The following is a 15,361-nucleotide window of genomic DNA, read 5'->3' as shown; positions in this document are numbered from 1 at the left end:
CTGCTCCCTGTGGGTTTTCCTATCCACAGGAGAGTTCTGCCTTCTCTGCAGTCTCTCTCCCAAACTGAGTTCTCCATTCTGTTTGTATAGTCTTTTCCTAACCCTTTCACAGCTGATGTCGCTAATTATCATTAAGTCATCATATCACCATCAGCTGGGGGCTAACTGCTAGGTCACAAAAAAGGCTGAGCCTGACTTGCCTTAATGCGCCAGCCAGCCTGTCACACCATCCTTCCACAGAGACTTTTGATCTTCCTGCTCTTTCTTTGTAGGGGGTGCTTTGATCCCCTCTCTAGGGAAACCAGGGATAGGTTCAGCCAGCTGCCACTCCTCTGGGGCTGATTCCCAGAGTATCCTGATTGGCTCTTTCCCTCCTCCCACTCCCAACCCCACATGACTTTCAAGTGCTCTTTTAATAAAGGGATGCGGGAGACCAAACATCATGGTGGAGCCATGCTTTAATTCTTTGGCTGTCCTTTAGCGCCTCTGACCCCAATCCTATTATGCATAGGAAATAAATGGCCTCCAACTGCCGTCTAATTTATAGTCTTTTCCTTGTGAGTCTGTGGCTAAGAGAGGAACCAAGAGGGTTACAAAGCAAAATATAAAAGCAGATGTTTTTCAGTGTAATCAATAGATCCAGGTGTAGTCCGTTTCTTCATTCTGTCACCTAGACTGTTCTACAAAGAACACACTGACTATATAAAACCAAGAGGCCAGCTAAATGCTCCCATTTGCCAGAGGCTAATGTGTGTTTTTTAATTCAGCAATCTATGCCATTCTTTTTAAGTTCGTAGTGACTGAGTAAAATACAAAAACAAAGTGTATATTTTCAAGGTGCTAAAATGAAATCACTTAAAACATTGCTGAAATAAAAAGAAAGAAGCTAAGCTACTAATAACAGGTGGATCAGCTTCTGCTGGTTGTAGCATTCACCTGTTTCTACCATCATATAGAACAGGAACCAAAAGTCAGTTGCCTGATACTGTTAGCATTTCTGAGAGACCTCATCAACCACAATGTAAATCTTTCCCTGTGCATAACTTTGGAAAACAAGACCATTCTTTCTGTTCATCCTGGTTGATGATTTTCAGTGGCTCCATTATTATTAAGCTAGTGACAGCATACTTTGTTTCCACTAGTGTACAGCTTTTAAATGCAAACTACTTTTGACTAAGTACACAGATGAAACTTTCACACAGTCCAGATTCTCTAATTGGAAAAAGGCATGAGACAAATATGACAGGAAAATATCTATCATGAAGCAGTTGATATTCTTAAAAAGGCCACAAAGAATGTTAATACATGTATTCAGAACCCTAGAGGAAAGATTAAAATAGGAAAGCAGAATGAAAATACTAAGTGTTGTCTTATACAAGGACGCACACTGCAAGGCCATCATACTGAACAAACTAAAACTGCACTTTTAAGTGGGTAGAGGTAGACTGCAACTTTTTTTAGCTGCTTTTTTCAACTGCTTTGTTTGATCCTGATGTTTCAAAGTGGCTGAAAAAGAGTCAAAACAAATTCACAAGTTCAGTTATTCAGAATCAGAAACTGGAAATCTTACAATCTCTTACAATCTTAAGATTTCTAGAAAGTTGTATGCAATTATGTATGCAATTAGTATCAATTGTAGCAACCAGAGTGAAACCGGTGAGAAACTATACAAGCGCCAAGTATTATTATTTATTATGTACTCACTGTTGTAGCATGATTTGCATGAAATGCTCTATTTCAGGACATTAAATATGAAGCGTTAAGTGTATCACCGGGCATCTGTATCTTTTCTCCAACAAATTGCACTATGCAGAAGCCCTGGCTTCACTTTCTGAAACCTACCTTGGACTGTGTGCAGATTGGGAGGTTGTGAAGAACGCAACAAAAGCTCCTGAAACAAAACTTCAAATTGGTTTCATAACAGCTCCCACAGAAAAGTTTAACTTCCTCGCTGATATTGAATTAGATCAGAAAGTCCGAAACATGGTAGACAGTCCGTGCAAAACTCTGCAAGTGTTAAATGTTTCAGCAATAGAAGGCCAATCTGTTACAAAGATGACACTCAGTTCATCTGATTGGATGGTCTTAAGTAAGAGCTATAACTTTATCTGGGAGCACATCCATCAAACAAGTTTAAAGTTGGAGATGGTTGGAATGCCTAAACTTCCAAGGAAGAGAGAAATTGCCAAGGAAATGCAAATAGGGACTGGAGAACCCAGCTGTACAAATTCAGCAAAGGAATTTTAAAAGAATTTCTTTGAAGTAGGTATAATCTTAAAATGTCCACTATTAAATCACGATTTGTACAGAAAGGCTACAAAAGTATTCAAAATCTTGAAACTCTCATAACCGCTCCAAATCTAATAGAAACACAGGTTCCAAGTATGCTTTGGTTGTATGGTTCTGATTTCAGCCATGATCAAAAGATTATTCATCTTCATCTGTTGGAAGCCAATTGTCAGCTTATAGAAGAGTCATTCAAGTCAGTTCAGAAATATCTGTGTTTGTCAGTCAAACCAAACATCAACTGTTTTCCAAAGTGGTGAAATTGATTATAACGTTTTTGGTGGGGCTGGCAACCAATGTTGTAAGCGAGCATAGTTTCAGTGCCCTACGTCATATTCAAATGTGGTTTAATTCACAATGGGACAATCACAGTTCAATTGATGTATGATTTTACATGTACACAATTACTAAACTGATGACTTACATCTTACAGATCTTTCAGAAGAATTCAATTGAAACCCAAGGCAAAGATATTTTCAGATTAGCTAGTTGTTCTCTTCATTCATGTTTTAAAAAATGATGCTTTAATCAGTAATTTTGCATCATGACTAAATTTGTCCACTTTTAATAAAGTGTGATAAATGCTTTGTTCCAAAGTCACTGTTTCCTTTATTTATCAATGCAGTCCCTATTTTGGGGGGAAAGGGGGAGCTCCCAAACCCCAGTTTTCTGTACCCATGTTTCTGCCTTTGAAAGTCTCCTCACTATTTTACTGCCATCTGATTCCATTTAAAGACACTTTTCTAGCAGTGGCAGGTACACAACTATAAAAAGAATCTCCCCATTTTTCCATTGCAGAACACTATTTTTGTCATGTTTATAATTTAACCAATAAAACTGTGCTCCATGCTAAAATTGGAAATACAGAAATCAACTTTCACCACACTGCTTGAGGATGTAGCTGAAGGCATCATTTCCCAATGACAGTCCTTTGCTTAAATCCACAATTAAATTTAAAAAAAATAAACTGGCACCTTTGCAAAGACCTTATGGATTGAACTTTCAATAAAATGAATTTAGCTATTGTAAAGAATAATACATGGGAAAAGTTTAGCAGCTATATAGACTTGTTTGATCTCATATAACTCAGAAATTATTTTTTTAAAAGAGATCCTCAATAACTGAGCCATGTGATGATCTAATCACAAGTACTGCTTACAGAAGTTGTTGGTTTATTTTAAAGCAAACTAAAGGATATAATTTCTTCCCAGTTTACAGGATTTAGCTGCACATCTCCCAGTTGTGAAATACATACATGTTTGAAAGATGTCCTGATTACTGGTATATATTAATGAGATTTGGTGTCATGTGGCCTGTTAGAGAAGTAATCCATTTTAAGTAATCTAACGGACTGATCCTGTGAGGTGCCTAAAGCCATCAATGTGTACTGAAGTCAACAAGAGCCTTTAACACTTCACAGGAGGTGGTCAACACCTCATGGGAGCAGGCCCAGAGTCTTAATCTTGCTCCAGCTTCTTGGGTGCAGAGGGCTGACAGAGAGAAAATACTGTGATTCTTCTGCACGGGGAGGTCAGGAATCCACAAACTTGTACATGGAATCTGCATCCCCCATATTGTGTAGCTCCTGACGTGTGTAGGAATCCACAAACTTGTACATGGAATCTGCATCCCCTATATTGTGTAGCTCCTGACGTGTGTAGGATTCCACAAACTTGTACATGGAATCTGCATTCCCCATATTGCATAGCTCCTGATGGGTGATAAATAATTCGCCACGACAAGGATCCTCCAGTCCTCCCACTGTCTCTGCAGAGAGGAAGAACAAAGGATTTGGAGATTACAGAATAGCTGCCTTGGAGTGTTTTGTCCCTACTTCATAACCTGGGCTGTTCCTCAGAATTGCTGTTTCCTATATCCCTGCAGAGTTTCTCATCAGCCAGCTGAGTTATTCAGGCTGGAGTCTGTGTGGAGGTTAAACTACGGGGCCTGTTTAAAAGTTTCCATGATAAAGAAGTGCTGGGTTTGTACAAAAGTCTATAAAGGCTCCACAGGAGTAATAAACACCTAAATTAAAATTATTCACTAGAGCTTGCTCAGTTCTTAAGGAACAATTTAGTCCAATTTTAGAACAAATTTAGCCCTTTTGTCTGTTTGCAAATTGTTCATCGGTGATTATGATTTGTATGAATCTGGTTATTATCTGCAATTGCCCAGTGTATATATTTTGTGAACATGTGAGCTCTTCATAGTGAGTATTTAGTCAAGGATTCATTATTCGAGATTGGTGGATGGCCAGGTGACATTGTTTCAGGTACAGATTCTTGGTTGCAAAGCCAAAATTTACTTTCCACAGATATTTGTAAGAATAAAACTTTTCTTTTCCAAAAGGAAACAAAATATGGTGCAAACATACCAAATGATAAACACTAAGCAGTATTCCAAAAATGTTAGGTAGTATCTCTCCCCACTCTGTGCCCAGGTCTGTTACTGAAATACCAATATGGCTGGGTCATTACATCTATCAGGCAAATAATCTGCATTTTAACAAATTGTCCATATAAAAATGGACCTGACAGGTGAAGCCATAATGATCTCTGGAGGTCTCTATCGTTGCATGAAGATTGCATTGGCTTCTCATTTTAGAGAGCGAAAAAAATGTCTATGCATATTTCTGGCTGTGACTTAAAGGAAATGTGGACAAAGGCTGTCACTTGGTTATATGCACACACTGATGTGCCCGAGTATCATAAAAGATTCACTGTTGTTCATCATCTTGTGTAACATACACAGAGTAGTTTAAACTATAAATGTAATTAATTGAGTTAAATAAAGGTGAAGTGGTAACCTTAACTTCTTAATTTCCTGCATATTCAAGTCTAATGAGCCTGAGTAAAGACTACTAAAGTGAGGAGTTTAAACTCATGTGAGTAAAAGTTCCAGGATTTGGCCCTTGATAGCACTTTAGTATAGTTTTGTTTCCTCGGTATCTGTTAATATTGCTCTGCTTGAACACAATGTTTGCACAAGAGCCATTTTATTGCCTATTTAAAACAACCATTTATGTTGTATATTAGAAAATCAATGTAAAAGTGTCAGTGGTGTTCACTAAATATTTTATTTATTTCTCTCCAGAGGATTGTTTAGATCCTATGTGCTCTGGCCATGGTGTCTGTGTTCAAGGGGAATGTCACTGCTCTGCAGGCTGGGGAGGAGTAAACTGTGAGACATCTCTTCCTGTATGTCAAGAGCAATGCTCAGGCCATGGGACTTTCCTTGTGGATACTGGTGTCTGTAGCTGTGAGCCTAAGTGGACAGGTTCAGACTGCTCAACAGGTATAGTTTAAAAAAATTCTTTTTTAAATAAAGACTCTGAATTTCTTGTGTTTTCTATTCAGCTTCTGTTAGGAAATATAACTACACCAGTGTTAATAAATAAAAAAAAAATCCAATATGGGACTTTGTGGGACGTGAATATGGACATTATTTTGGCAGCTCCTGGTTTTCATGTTGATGTGTTGCAAAGATAATTAGGTTTTTTTCCTGTGACAAGCATTGTGATTTCATGACTGTATAACAGCTAGGGCACTAGCCCTGTGAGGGTCTGAATGCCTTTGCCTTCAGTTGGAGTTAAGAGTGCTCAGCACCTTTCAGGATCAGGTCTTCAATGCATGGTAATAATCCACAGCAGCAAAGGAGACCACGAAGGTATCAACAGTCCTGGGATGAATGGAAGAACACTGCCTACATCCAGTAAATCATGAGCAACAGCAGCCTCTGGCAAAAATAAATTCTAAAAGAAAAATAAATTCCCATCTACTGTGCTGGGATAAAAACTAACTTCTTACTTAAAGGACCATCGAGGTTTAATCCCATTTAATTTGTTTAAGTGTAGAGATGATCTCACTACGTACTTTTAAAAGAACTGACTGTGCTCGGGACAAGAAACTATTTAGCATTTTATTCCTGTAATAGATCATGTCGTTTCCAAGGTGCATGTCTTTGTCATTTTTTTATTTTTTGCTCACAGCTTATGAGGCTCAGTCGATGATTATAGCATTAGCTGTCCTCTCTGTCTCTCTGTCTCTCTCTCGCCACAACACAAACTAGATCCGAATGATAGATTTTTCTGAATACTTTGCAGTACATCTAATGGTCCAAGCTTGCAAGGTTCTTAGCATTTCCAGGAAGTTGCCATAGACCTTCCAATCCCACTGGAGCCAAGCATGTAGAATTGGACCCTATTACTTCCTTCCAAATGCACAGATAACATTAGTGACAGTTAAGTACAGGTACATATGGGAAAAGACCTCCTAGTGTTTTCTCTGTAAATGTTTCACTAGCTAGAAGCCTCCATTCAGCAAAGCAATTAAGCATATGCTTAAGTCACATTGAATTCATTAGTTAAGCACATGCTTAAGTGTTCTGATGAACTGGGACTATAGTGCCCAAACTGTGGGAACATTTATAAGCAGCAATATACTGAACTGCCAATAATTCTGAACGGTCAGTGAATGGTTGTTCTAAAGACTCTTCAGCATTCAGTCCATGCCATGGGATTAATAATACATTTCATCTCATTATGAGCCCATCAGATATGATACTTCCGTCTATTGGCTTTCAATAATATTAAAACCCTAATGCCCACATTTTCATTATAAGTGTCTCATTATATGCTGAAAATGTTCCCTAAAGTAATATACTAGTATGTCCATTAATAAAAACAGATAATAAGAGGAGCTGGTTCTGTGACTGCATGTGATTACTGTTGCCAGGAAACTGGTTCTTTGTCAGTAGAGAGAGTGGGCCAGATCCTGAGTCAAGCTGAATTGCACACAGGGCAGGGTGCAAAGGTCATGTAACGCTCACTATTGTATTCCCTGATGCTGGGACCACTGTATGCAGGACAAGTCCCTTGTGTAAGTTTGACCAGCCTGGTATGCTGAGTTTTCCGCTATAAAGGTATCACACAAAGGAGTCAGCCAAAAACAAACAAACCCCAAAACAAAACGGAACAGTTTGCTTCATAATTTAAAAATAATTAGTGAAAAAACTTTTAGCTTCTACAACTTAGAGCTGGCCATTGTTTCACATTGAGAAAGTGGAGATTTGGCAAGTATTTTGAGGGGGAAATTCACTGTTGTGTATGTACTGAATTTGTTTCCCACAAAATGTGCAAAAGAATTCTGATTTGTTATGTGGGCTCACTGTAGCACCTTTGCACAGAATCTCCAAAAGAATTAATGTCTATTGTGTCAATGGGACTTATGGCTTGGGCAATTGGGCATTTAGCAAGGGAATATGGTAGACCCTATTTTGCAAGCTAATCTATTTTTCTTTCTTACTTGCTTCCATTAATCAATAAGGAAAATACCTCTTTCCATTTCTACCTTCTCCTGACTTTCCAAGAAAGAATACTTGTATGATCACCCACGTGAATCTGTCTTTATAGCTGAGCATTACTGATCTCTCCTCTTAGATGCATCTCTCTTTATAGCCATTAAACTAGAACCTGGATTGGTGTGACAGCACAATGAACATTAGATTGAAGGGTAGACATTGGCTCACTGGTGGAGACTTTCTTCCTGGGATCAATACTTATTGTGCATACTAGGATCAAAGCTTGATTTTAGTGAGAAAGGAAAACATCAGAAGTGGAAATTAACAGGGTCAGAGTAAAAGAGCCTTTACATGAGGCTAGTGGTTAGAAGAAATCATGAATTTCTTTAGAATGGATGGGTTGGAAAGGGTAAACAACATGCCACTCATCTACATTCAGGAAGCAGTGAAAGCCTTGTAAGCCCTTACTAGCAATAAATCAGGCAGCTTCGGACACTTTCATTTTTCCTAGCATCTCTTTGTATTTCAAGTCAAAGAGGCAAGATAATCTCTATCAGTAGTGTGGAAATTATATTTGTAATTTGACTACAATATGGTTCCTGCAGTGAGCTGTTTCAGCAATTCCTGTATTGCATAGCAAATATCAAACATTTGCAAAATGCTGTAAGCAATTACTTTTCAGTTGTCATACTTTTTTCTTCTAAATAGAAAATTAAAACCCCTTGTTGTACCATAACTGACAGCAGTAGCAAATCTAAATTGCTTCCCTAATATTGGCTCTCCCTGTCCCATCAGAACTGGGGCTCAGCCACTTCTGCAGCACCCCACCTACCAATCTCCTCTGGATCTTGCACAGGTCCATGAGTTTGGGGTCTACGCCAAGGGAGGGAGCACTAGGGGGACATAGTCAGCCCCTCAAGCTCTAAAGAGCTTCTTCAGAAAAGATGATACAGAACTGTCCCTCTGGGCACCATGACGGCAGCCATCAGCAAGGATGAAGGGGATCAGAGGCACAAGTGTGAATCCCCTGACACCTGTGCACATCCTTCAGGATCTGCCAAATTTGGAGGCAAGATCTGAGATCTAATGGAATAATTCATAGAGTAATAGATTTTAAGGCCAGGAGGGACTGTTATGATCATGTAGTCTGACCTCTTGTATAACTCAGGCCAAAGAACCTAACGTAGGCTATGGATACACTTCCAGTTACTACGGTGTAACTTACGTTGCTCAGGGGTGTGAATAAGCCACCCCCCTGAGCAGCGTAAGTTACGCCAACCTAAGCACCCGAGTGTCGGCGGAAGCATTTCTCCCACCAACATAACTACTACTGCTTGCGGGGACTGGAGTAAGTAAGTGGCTAGGAGAGCTCTCTCCCATCAGAGTGTCTGCATTAGCAGTGCTATAGCTGTGCCACTGTAGGCTCTGTAGTGTAGCCATAGCCTCAGTAATTTCTGTTTGAGCTTTTAGAAAGTTATCCAGTTTTGACTTAGACTATAAATGATGGATAAACTACCACATCTGTTGGTAAGTAAGTAGCTCCCATCATTAATTATCCTTCCTGTTAAAAATGTGCCCCTTATTTCTATTGTGAATTTGTCTAGGTTAAGCCTCCAACCATTGGATTTCATTATGCTTTTTCCTGATAGATGAAAGATTTCCCTTCCCTGAGCCCTCCTCCATAGGTTTAGGTGGGAGATGATCTGGCCCTGTATGCTAGCATTTGAAAGCTTTAAAATTATTTTCCAAATCAGGGATATATATTTATATGGAACCAGTGGTATGTGTTAGGATGGAAAGTGTTTTCAATCACAGTACTGAAAGGCATACTTTACTGCTAAAGGTACATTTACTTATTTCTAGCTGGAATGCTGTAAAGGCAGAATCCATCTTTACTAAAAACTTGAGTGTGATCATACTTAAAAAGTTTCTGCTGGTTTGAGAGAGAATGGAGAGTACCACTTGAGCCAGTAGTCTCTTTCAAAATGGAAGAAACTTGTTAAGTGCTCCCAGTAGAATCTTATAAAAACAAAACAATCGAACCAAATATACTCCCACACTTAAGCAAACTCCCCGCCCCGCTGCAGAACTGGAATATATTTTTGGTACACCTTTTTCCATCATTGCTGATTATGAAAATAACTGTAAAAAGTTGTTCTTTCTCTAATCAACCTGATTCTCCTGATTGATTTATATAGCAATGCCACAAACCAGTGTTTATAGGAACAGAATCCCTTCCAGTTGTTATTGTTTGGCAAGACCTTTTGAAAGCATAACTACCGTAAAAGTGCTATGGTTATATACAGCTATTACTTCATCCAAAAAACTACTCTGAGAGGACTCAAACTGTAAGCTTCACATTCAAAAGTCAATAAAAGACATAATTAAGATTGCACGTACAACCTTAACCTCTGTCACCTTAGGGGTGTTTTTTACAACATATCAGAAGGGTAGCCGTGTTAATCTGGATCTGTAAAAAGCAACAAAAAGTCCTGTGGCACCTTATAGACTAACAGATGTATTGGAGCATAAGCTTTCGTGGGGCTTTCGTCTGACGAAGTGGGTATTCACCCACGAAAGCTTATGCTCCAATACATCTGTTAGTCTGTAAGGTGCCACAGGACTCTTTGTTGCTCTTTACAACATAGTCTTTGTTATTTCTCACTTAATTTTGTTCTACGTTTGTTTGGTCCAGTCATGTAGATAGTTACTCTGCGGTGTATGATTGCTCCCTGGGTGGCAGTTACAATGAAGACAGTGTACTTTTGTCTTCCGCAGGACTATGTTCAGGAGTAAGGTGACTCCTGGGAGTAAATGTTTGCTGAAATGAGCCCATGGATATAACCAACACTGAACTCTGTCATGACTGAATGAATAGAGTGAGAAGAGGAGGCTGGTAATAAAGAGGGAAATGTATATTTATACAGTAATGGTGGGAGAGCAAATGCACAGAAGTACATAAGAGTTGAATGAGTATTTGGTCAACTATATGTTTTTAAAGTTTCCTGGGGTGAGGCTTTGTTTCTACTAGCTGATTCCATCCTGATACCTCTTTGGGCCAGTGGCTAAATGTCTCTAATTCGACTACTAATTTTCAAAAACCTTTTCTGAACTTCCTCCTTTGCTTCTTTTTCCCACATTCCCTATGAGGAGCTCCAGTTTCCATAATGTTAAAGGATTGGGAGTAACACTGGGTCAAAATGGGCAACTGTAGAAATGGTAGAGAAACTTCCATTTGTTTTGGTTCAGTACACTGGGATGATATTTTTAATGGTACGTACTATGTACAGTGATTCTGGATTACAATGCAGGTGCCTACAACTAATTTGAGATCAAAAGTGCAGTGGTCTGTATGTGTTTCCAAGCTCATTTTACCATCTGGGGAGCACTGAGTTAGTCCATGGGAAAATGGGGTGTTTTTACATTTTACTCATAAAAAATGTTATGTTGAACCTTTGCCTGGATTAACACTTTGTTGTCCAAAGTGGGCGAAAGGTTCTTTTAACCTATAAACATGTTATGTAAAATTATTTTTAAATAGATTGAAAGGACTTCACCTGCAGCCCCTTCAACTCTGGCTCAGATCAATCTATTCTTCTACGTGACATTGGCCAGACAAGAAGGCTTCCCTGACAGAATGTTATTGCAGAGCTTCTTCGGTGCCTGGAACACGCCCTTTTCTTTCCCCTCTCCAACAAAGACACTAATCACAGATGCATCAGGGATAGTCTGGGTAGCTCATTTGGACAACCTACAAATTCAAGGAACTTGGTTCCCCAGATGATCTGGGGTTACATATTAACATCCAGGAGCTCAGAGCCATCAGACTGATCTGTATGATGTTCCTGCCTCCAAAACTCAGTGCTGCAAATCTTCACCGACAACACAACAGCTATGTGCTTCTTAAACAAACAAGGGGGCACCAGCTTCTGACCCCTCTGCCTAAATGCCATCAAAGTATGGGCTGGGCTTGAAGCCATTAGAACAGGGTAACCCTGGTGGCTTTCATCTCCTGGGAGTCAGCAGCAGCATAGCAAACTTTCTGAGCAGGCAACTCATGGCCTATCACAAATGGTCCTTACATAGGCCCATCATATGCCTGATAGTCTGTCATTGGGTATCACCCATAATAGACTTGAATGCCACCAAGGAAATGCTAAGCGTGTCAGAACTCTTGCTCCTGAGCAGGCCTGAGTCCAGAATAGTTCCTGGATGCTGTCATCCTTTAGTGGAGCCAAGTCTTCCTTTACTCTTTTCCATTGATTCCTCTGATTTACAGAGTAATGTCCATGATCAAAAGAGACTAAGCCATGATCATTCTTATAGCATCCAACTGTCTATAACCATTTTGGTTGATAGGCCTGTTACAGATGCCCATTCAGACTCTGATCCAGCTCCCAGTCTGCCCAGACCTGATCAACCAGCACCACAGCCAAGTACTTCATCCAGACCCAGAGGCACTGCATCTGACAGTGTGACTGTTGTCTATTTAAGTACCACAGACAGAGACTGCTCACTGTGGGTCCAGGAAATCCTGATACATACCAGGGCAATATCTACCAGAAGGATGTATTCATCTAAATGGAATAGGTTCTTGACATGGCAGCCCAACATCGTCTGCTCCCAACCCAGGTCTCAGTAGTGAAGATCCTTGACAATTTAATTGCACTTAATACAGGCCAGCCTGTCATTCAGCTCTGTTAAAGTCCAGCTTATGGTGATCTCAGCTTGTCATCTGCCTTTACAGTCGTGCTTGGTCTTTTCTCAGCTCACATTATCGAATTTCTCAAAGTATTATTACCAACTTACCCACCTGTCAGAGAATCTACTCCTGCCTGGGACCTTAATTTAGTCCTCCAGAGGTTTACGGAGCATCTATTCAAACCTCTCTCAGAATGCTCCCTGCATACCCTTCCCACTGAACATCATGGCTCACACCACCGCAGCACAAGCAACTTCCACAATCTGCTTCAGGAATGTGCCAGTAACCGAAATCAGTAAGGTGTTTACATGGTGTAACCAAGTGACTTTTGTCAAACACTATGTATTGCTAGGTCAGATGCCAAGTGTGAGAGAGCAGCACTTCAATCACTGTTTGACTGATGCAGTTGAAACTCCTCACTCCTATCATCCCAAGACAATACTCCTTGCCAGTCGCCTACAGTGGCTGACACATACTCGAAGAAGAAAGAATGATTACTTACTCCCTAGTACTGTGGTTCCTCAAGAACCACATGTTGTTAGTCAGTGTGGATTCCACAGCCTGCTCTCCATCCTCACTTTTCAAGTCTTCAGCAACCAGGGGCTTTAAAGAATTTCAAGGGAAATGGGATTGGGTCATGGTCACTCCACCTTTTATGCCCTCACACAGGAGCATGAGGAAGCACAGGCGCACGTGTGGACATAGCAGATACTACTATTTAAAAACAATCAGTCTCACACACATGAGATATATGAGCACCTACTGTGTATCTGCACTGATCACAACAACTCGAAGAGCCACCGTTACCGTAGGGTAAGTAACTGTTCCTCATAGCATCCTAATGACCTTATCCAATGGTCATAAAAAAAGCTAGTATTTTTTCTCATTAGTCTTGTAAGCTAATTTTTTGAAAAGCAGATAATTCTTTGATGTAAAACAATGAAAATTAAAGCCCTGTAACATTACTCAGAATATAAATTTGAGTGTTTTATGTTCATAATTCTCTCCACACTATGAGTTTTTCTTCCTTTGTTCTTTCATTTTTGTCCCTGGGTTTTCTCTTTGTTTATTGGTCCTTTGGCAACCTCAAGAGTGGAGACCTCTGAAGAAGTCAGAGATACAGGCTTTACCTTCCTTGTAGTCATAAATTACTTAGCCATCTGACAGCTCATATGCACCAGAGACATCCATTTCCCATTTAATCTTCTCCTTATCCTAAGGGATGTGAACATAAAGCAGGAAAGTGATATTCTCTTTATGGTCAAACGCATTATAAACTAGTTTTTGTGAAAAACTCCTTTCCTGAAAAGAGCCATTCTTGGCCCTTTCAATGGCTCAGCAGCTGTACACCATATTGAATCCTTATCCAATTGTGGATATGTGTTAAATTCCATTGTGTTCAGCTCCCCACCATATGGCTCACCTGACCTGTGTGGTATAGAGGTGTTGAACTGCACACTTGGCAAAATAATAATAATTATTATTATTACTGCTAATAATGATAACTAGCTCTTATATAGCACACCTACACTGATTCTAGTCCTATTAATGGATTATTTTTAATGTCACCAACAAACTCCACAATAACTGACTTTTTTCTCTCTAATTGTTTTAACTGTAGTTTTAGGTCTTCATGTACAGAGTCTGATCCAAAGTTCTTTGAAGTCAATGGGAATCTTTCTGCTGAGTGCTTTGGGACCAGATGCTTATACCCAGATAGAGGCAGTTCTTCACATCACTCAGCATTCTGGCTGAATGAAGTAGCAGCATCAACAGTCTATGAAGAGATACTCATCTAGTTCTGTGTCTGGGGGAATGTAGATGTAACATGGGACCTTGAGACTAAGGGTATGTCTACACTACGAGAGTAGTTCGATTTTACTTAAATTGAATATATGGAATCGATATTACAAAGTCGAACGTGTGTATCCACACTAAGGACAGTAATTCGACTTTGTGAGTCCACACTAACGGGGAAAGCGTCGACATTGGAAGCGGTGCACTGTGGGCAGCTATCTCACAGTTCCCGCAGTCCCCGCTGCCCATTGGAATTCTGGGTCGAGCCCACAATGCCTTCTGGGGAAAAAAATGTGTTGAGGGTGGTTTTGGGTAACTGTCGTCATCCAACCGTCACTCCCGCCATCCCTCCCTGAAAGCGCCGGTGGGCAATCAGTTCGCGCACTTTTCTGGTCAGTGACAGCGCGGACGCCACAGCACTGCGAGCATGGAGCCCGCTGCGACCATCGCTGCAGTTATGGCCGTTGTCAACACCTCACACCTTATCCACCTTTTCCAGAGGCAGATGCTGAGAAATCGGGCGAGGAGGCTACGGCAGCGCGGTGAGGACATGAAGTCTGAGAGTGGCACAGACCTGTCACAAAGCACGGGACCCCGCGCCGTGGACATCATGGTGGCAATGGGTCATGTTGATGCTATGGAACGGCGATTCTGGGCCCGGGAAACAAGCACGGACTGGTGGGACCGCATAGTGCTGCAGGTCTGGGATGAATCACAGTGGCTGCGAAACTTTCGGATGCGGAAGGGAACTTTCCTGGAACTTTGTGAGTTGCTGTCCCCTGCCCTGAAGCGCAAGGACACCCGGATGCGAGCAGCCCTGAGTGTCCAGAAGCGAGTGGCCATAGCCCTCTGGAAGCTTGCAACGCCAGACAGCTGCCGGTCAGTCGCGAACCACTTTGGCGTGGGCAAATCTACCGTGGGGGTTGTTGTGATGCAAGTAGCCAACGCAATCGTTGAGGTACTGCTGTCAAAGATAGTGACCCTGGGAAACGTGCAGGTCATCATCGATGGCTTCGCCGCAATGGGATTCCCAAACTGCGGTGGGGCTATAGATGGAACTCACATCCCTATCCTGGGACTGGACCACCAGGCCAGCCAGTACATTAACCGAAAGGGCTACTTTTCAATGGTGCTGCAAGCACTGGTGGACCATAGGGGACGTTTTACAAACATCAACGTCGGATGGCCGGGCAAGGTTCATGACGCTTGTGTTTTCAGGAACTCTGGTCTGTTTAGACGGCTGCAGGAAGGTATTTACTTCCCGGACCACAAAATAAC

General features: G+C 40.9%; 1 protein-coding gene across 4 annotated transcripts in view; it reads left to right on the top strand.

Annotated features, from left to right (window-relative positions):
- The window catches only part of TENM1 (teneurin transmembrane protein 1), a 385,653-nt gene that overhangs the window by 206,939 nt on the left and 163,353 nt on the right, over nucleotides 1-15,361 (top strand). For all 4 annotated transcript variants that reach the window (XM_065411098.1, XM_065411097.1, XM_065411096.1 and 1 more), the window contains one exon: nucleotides 5,380-5,580. In XM_065411098.1, coding sequence (XP_065267170.1) covers nucleotides 5,380-5,580 — 201 coding nt within the window. The remainder of the gene's footprint in view (nucleotides 1-5,379; nucleotides 5,581-15,361) is intronic.

The sequence above is a fragment of the Emys orbicularis genome, chromosome 9, assembly GCF_028017835.1.
Source record: "Emys orbicularis isolate rEmyOrb1 chromosome 9, rEmyOrb1.hap1, whole genome shotgun sequence".
NCBI lineage: Eukaryota > Metazoa > Chordata > Testudines > Emydidae > Emys > Emys orbicularis.
This window is presented reverse-complemented; position numbering and strand designations above follow the sequence as displayed.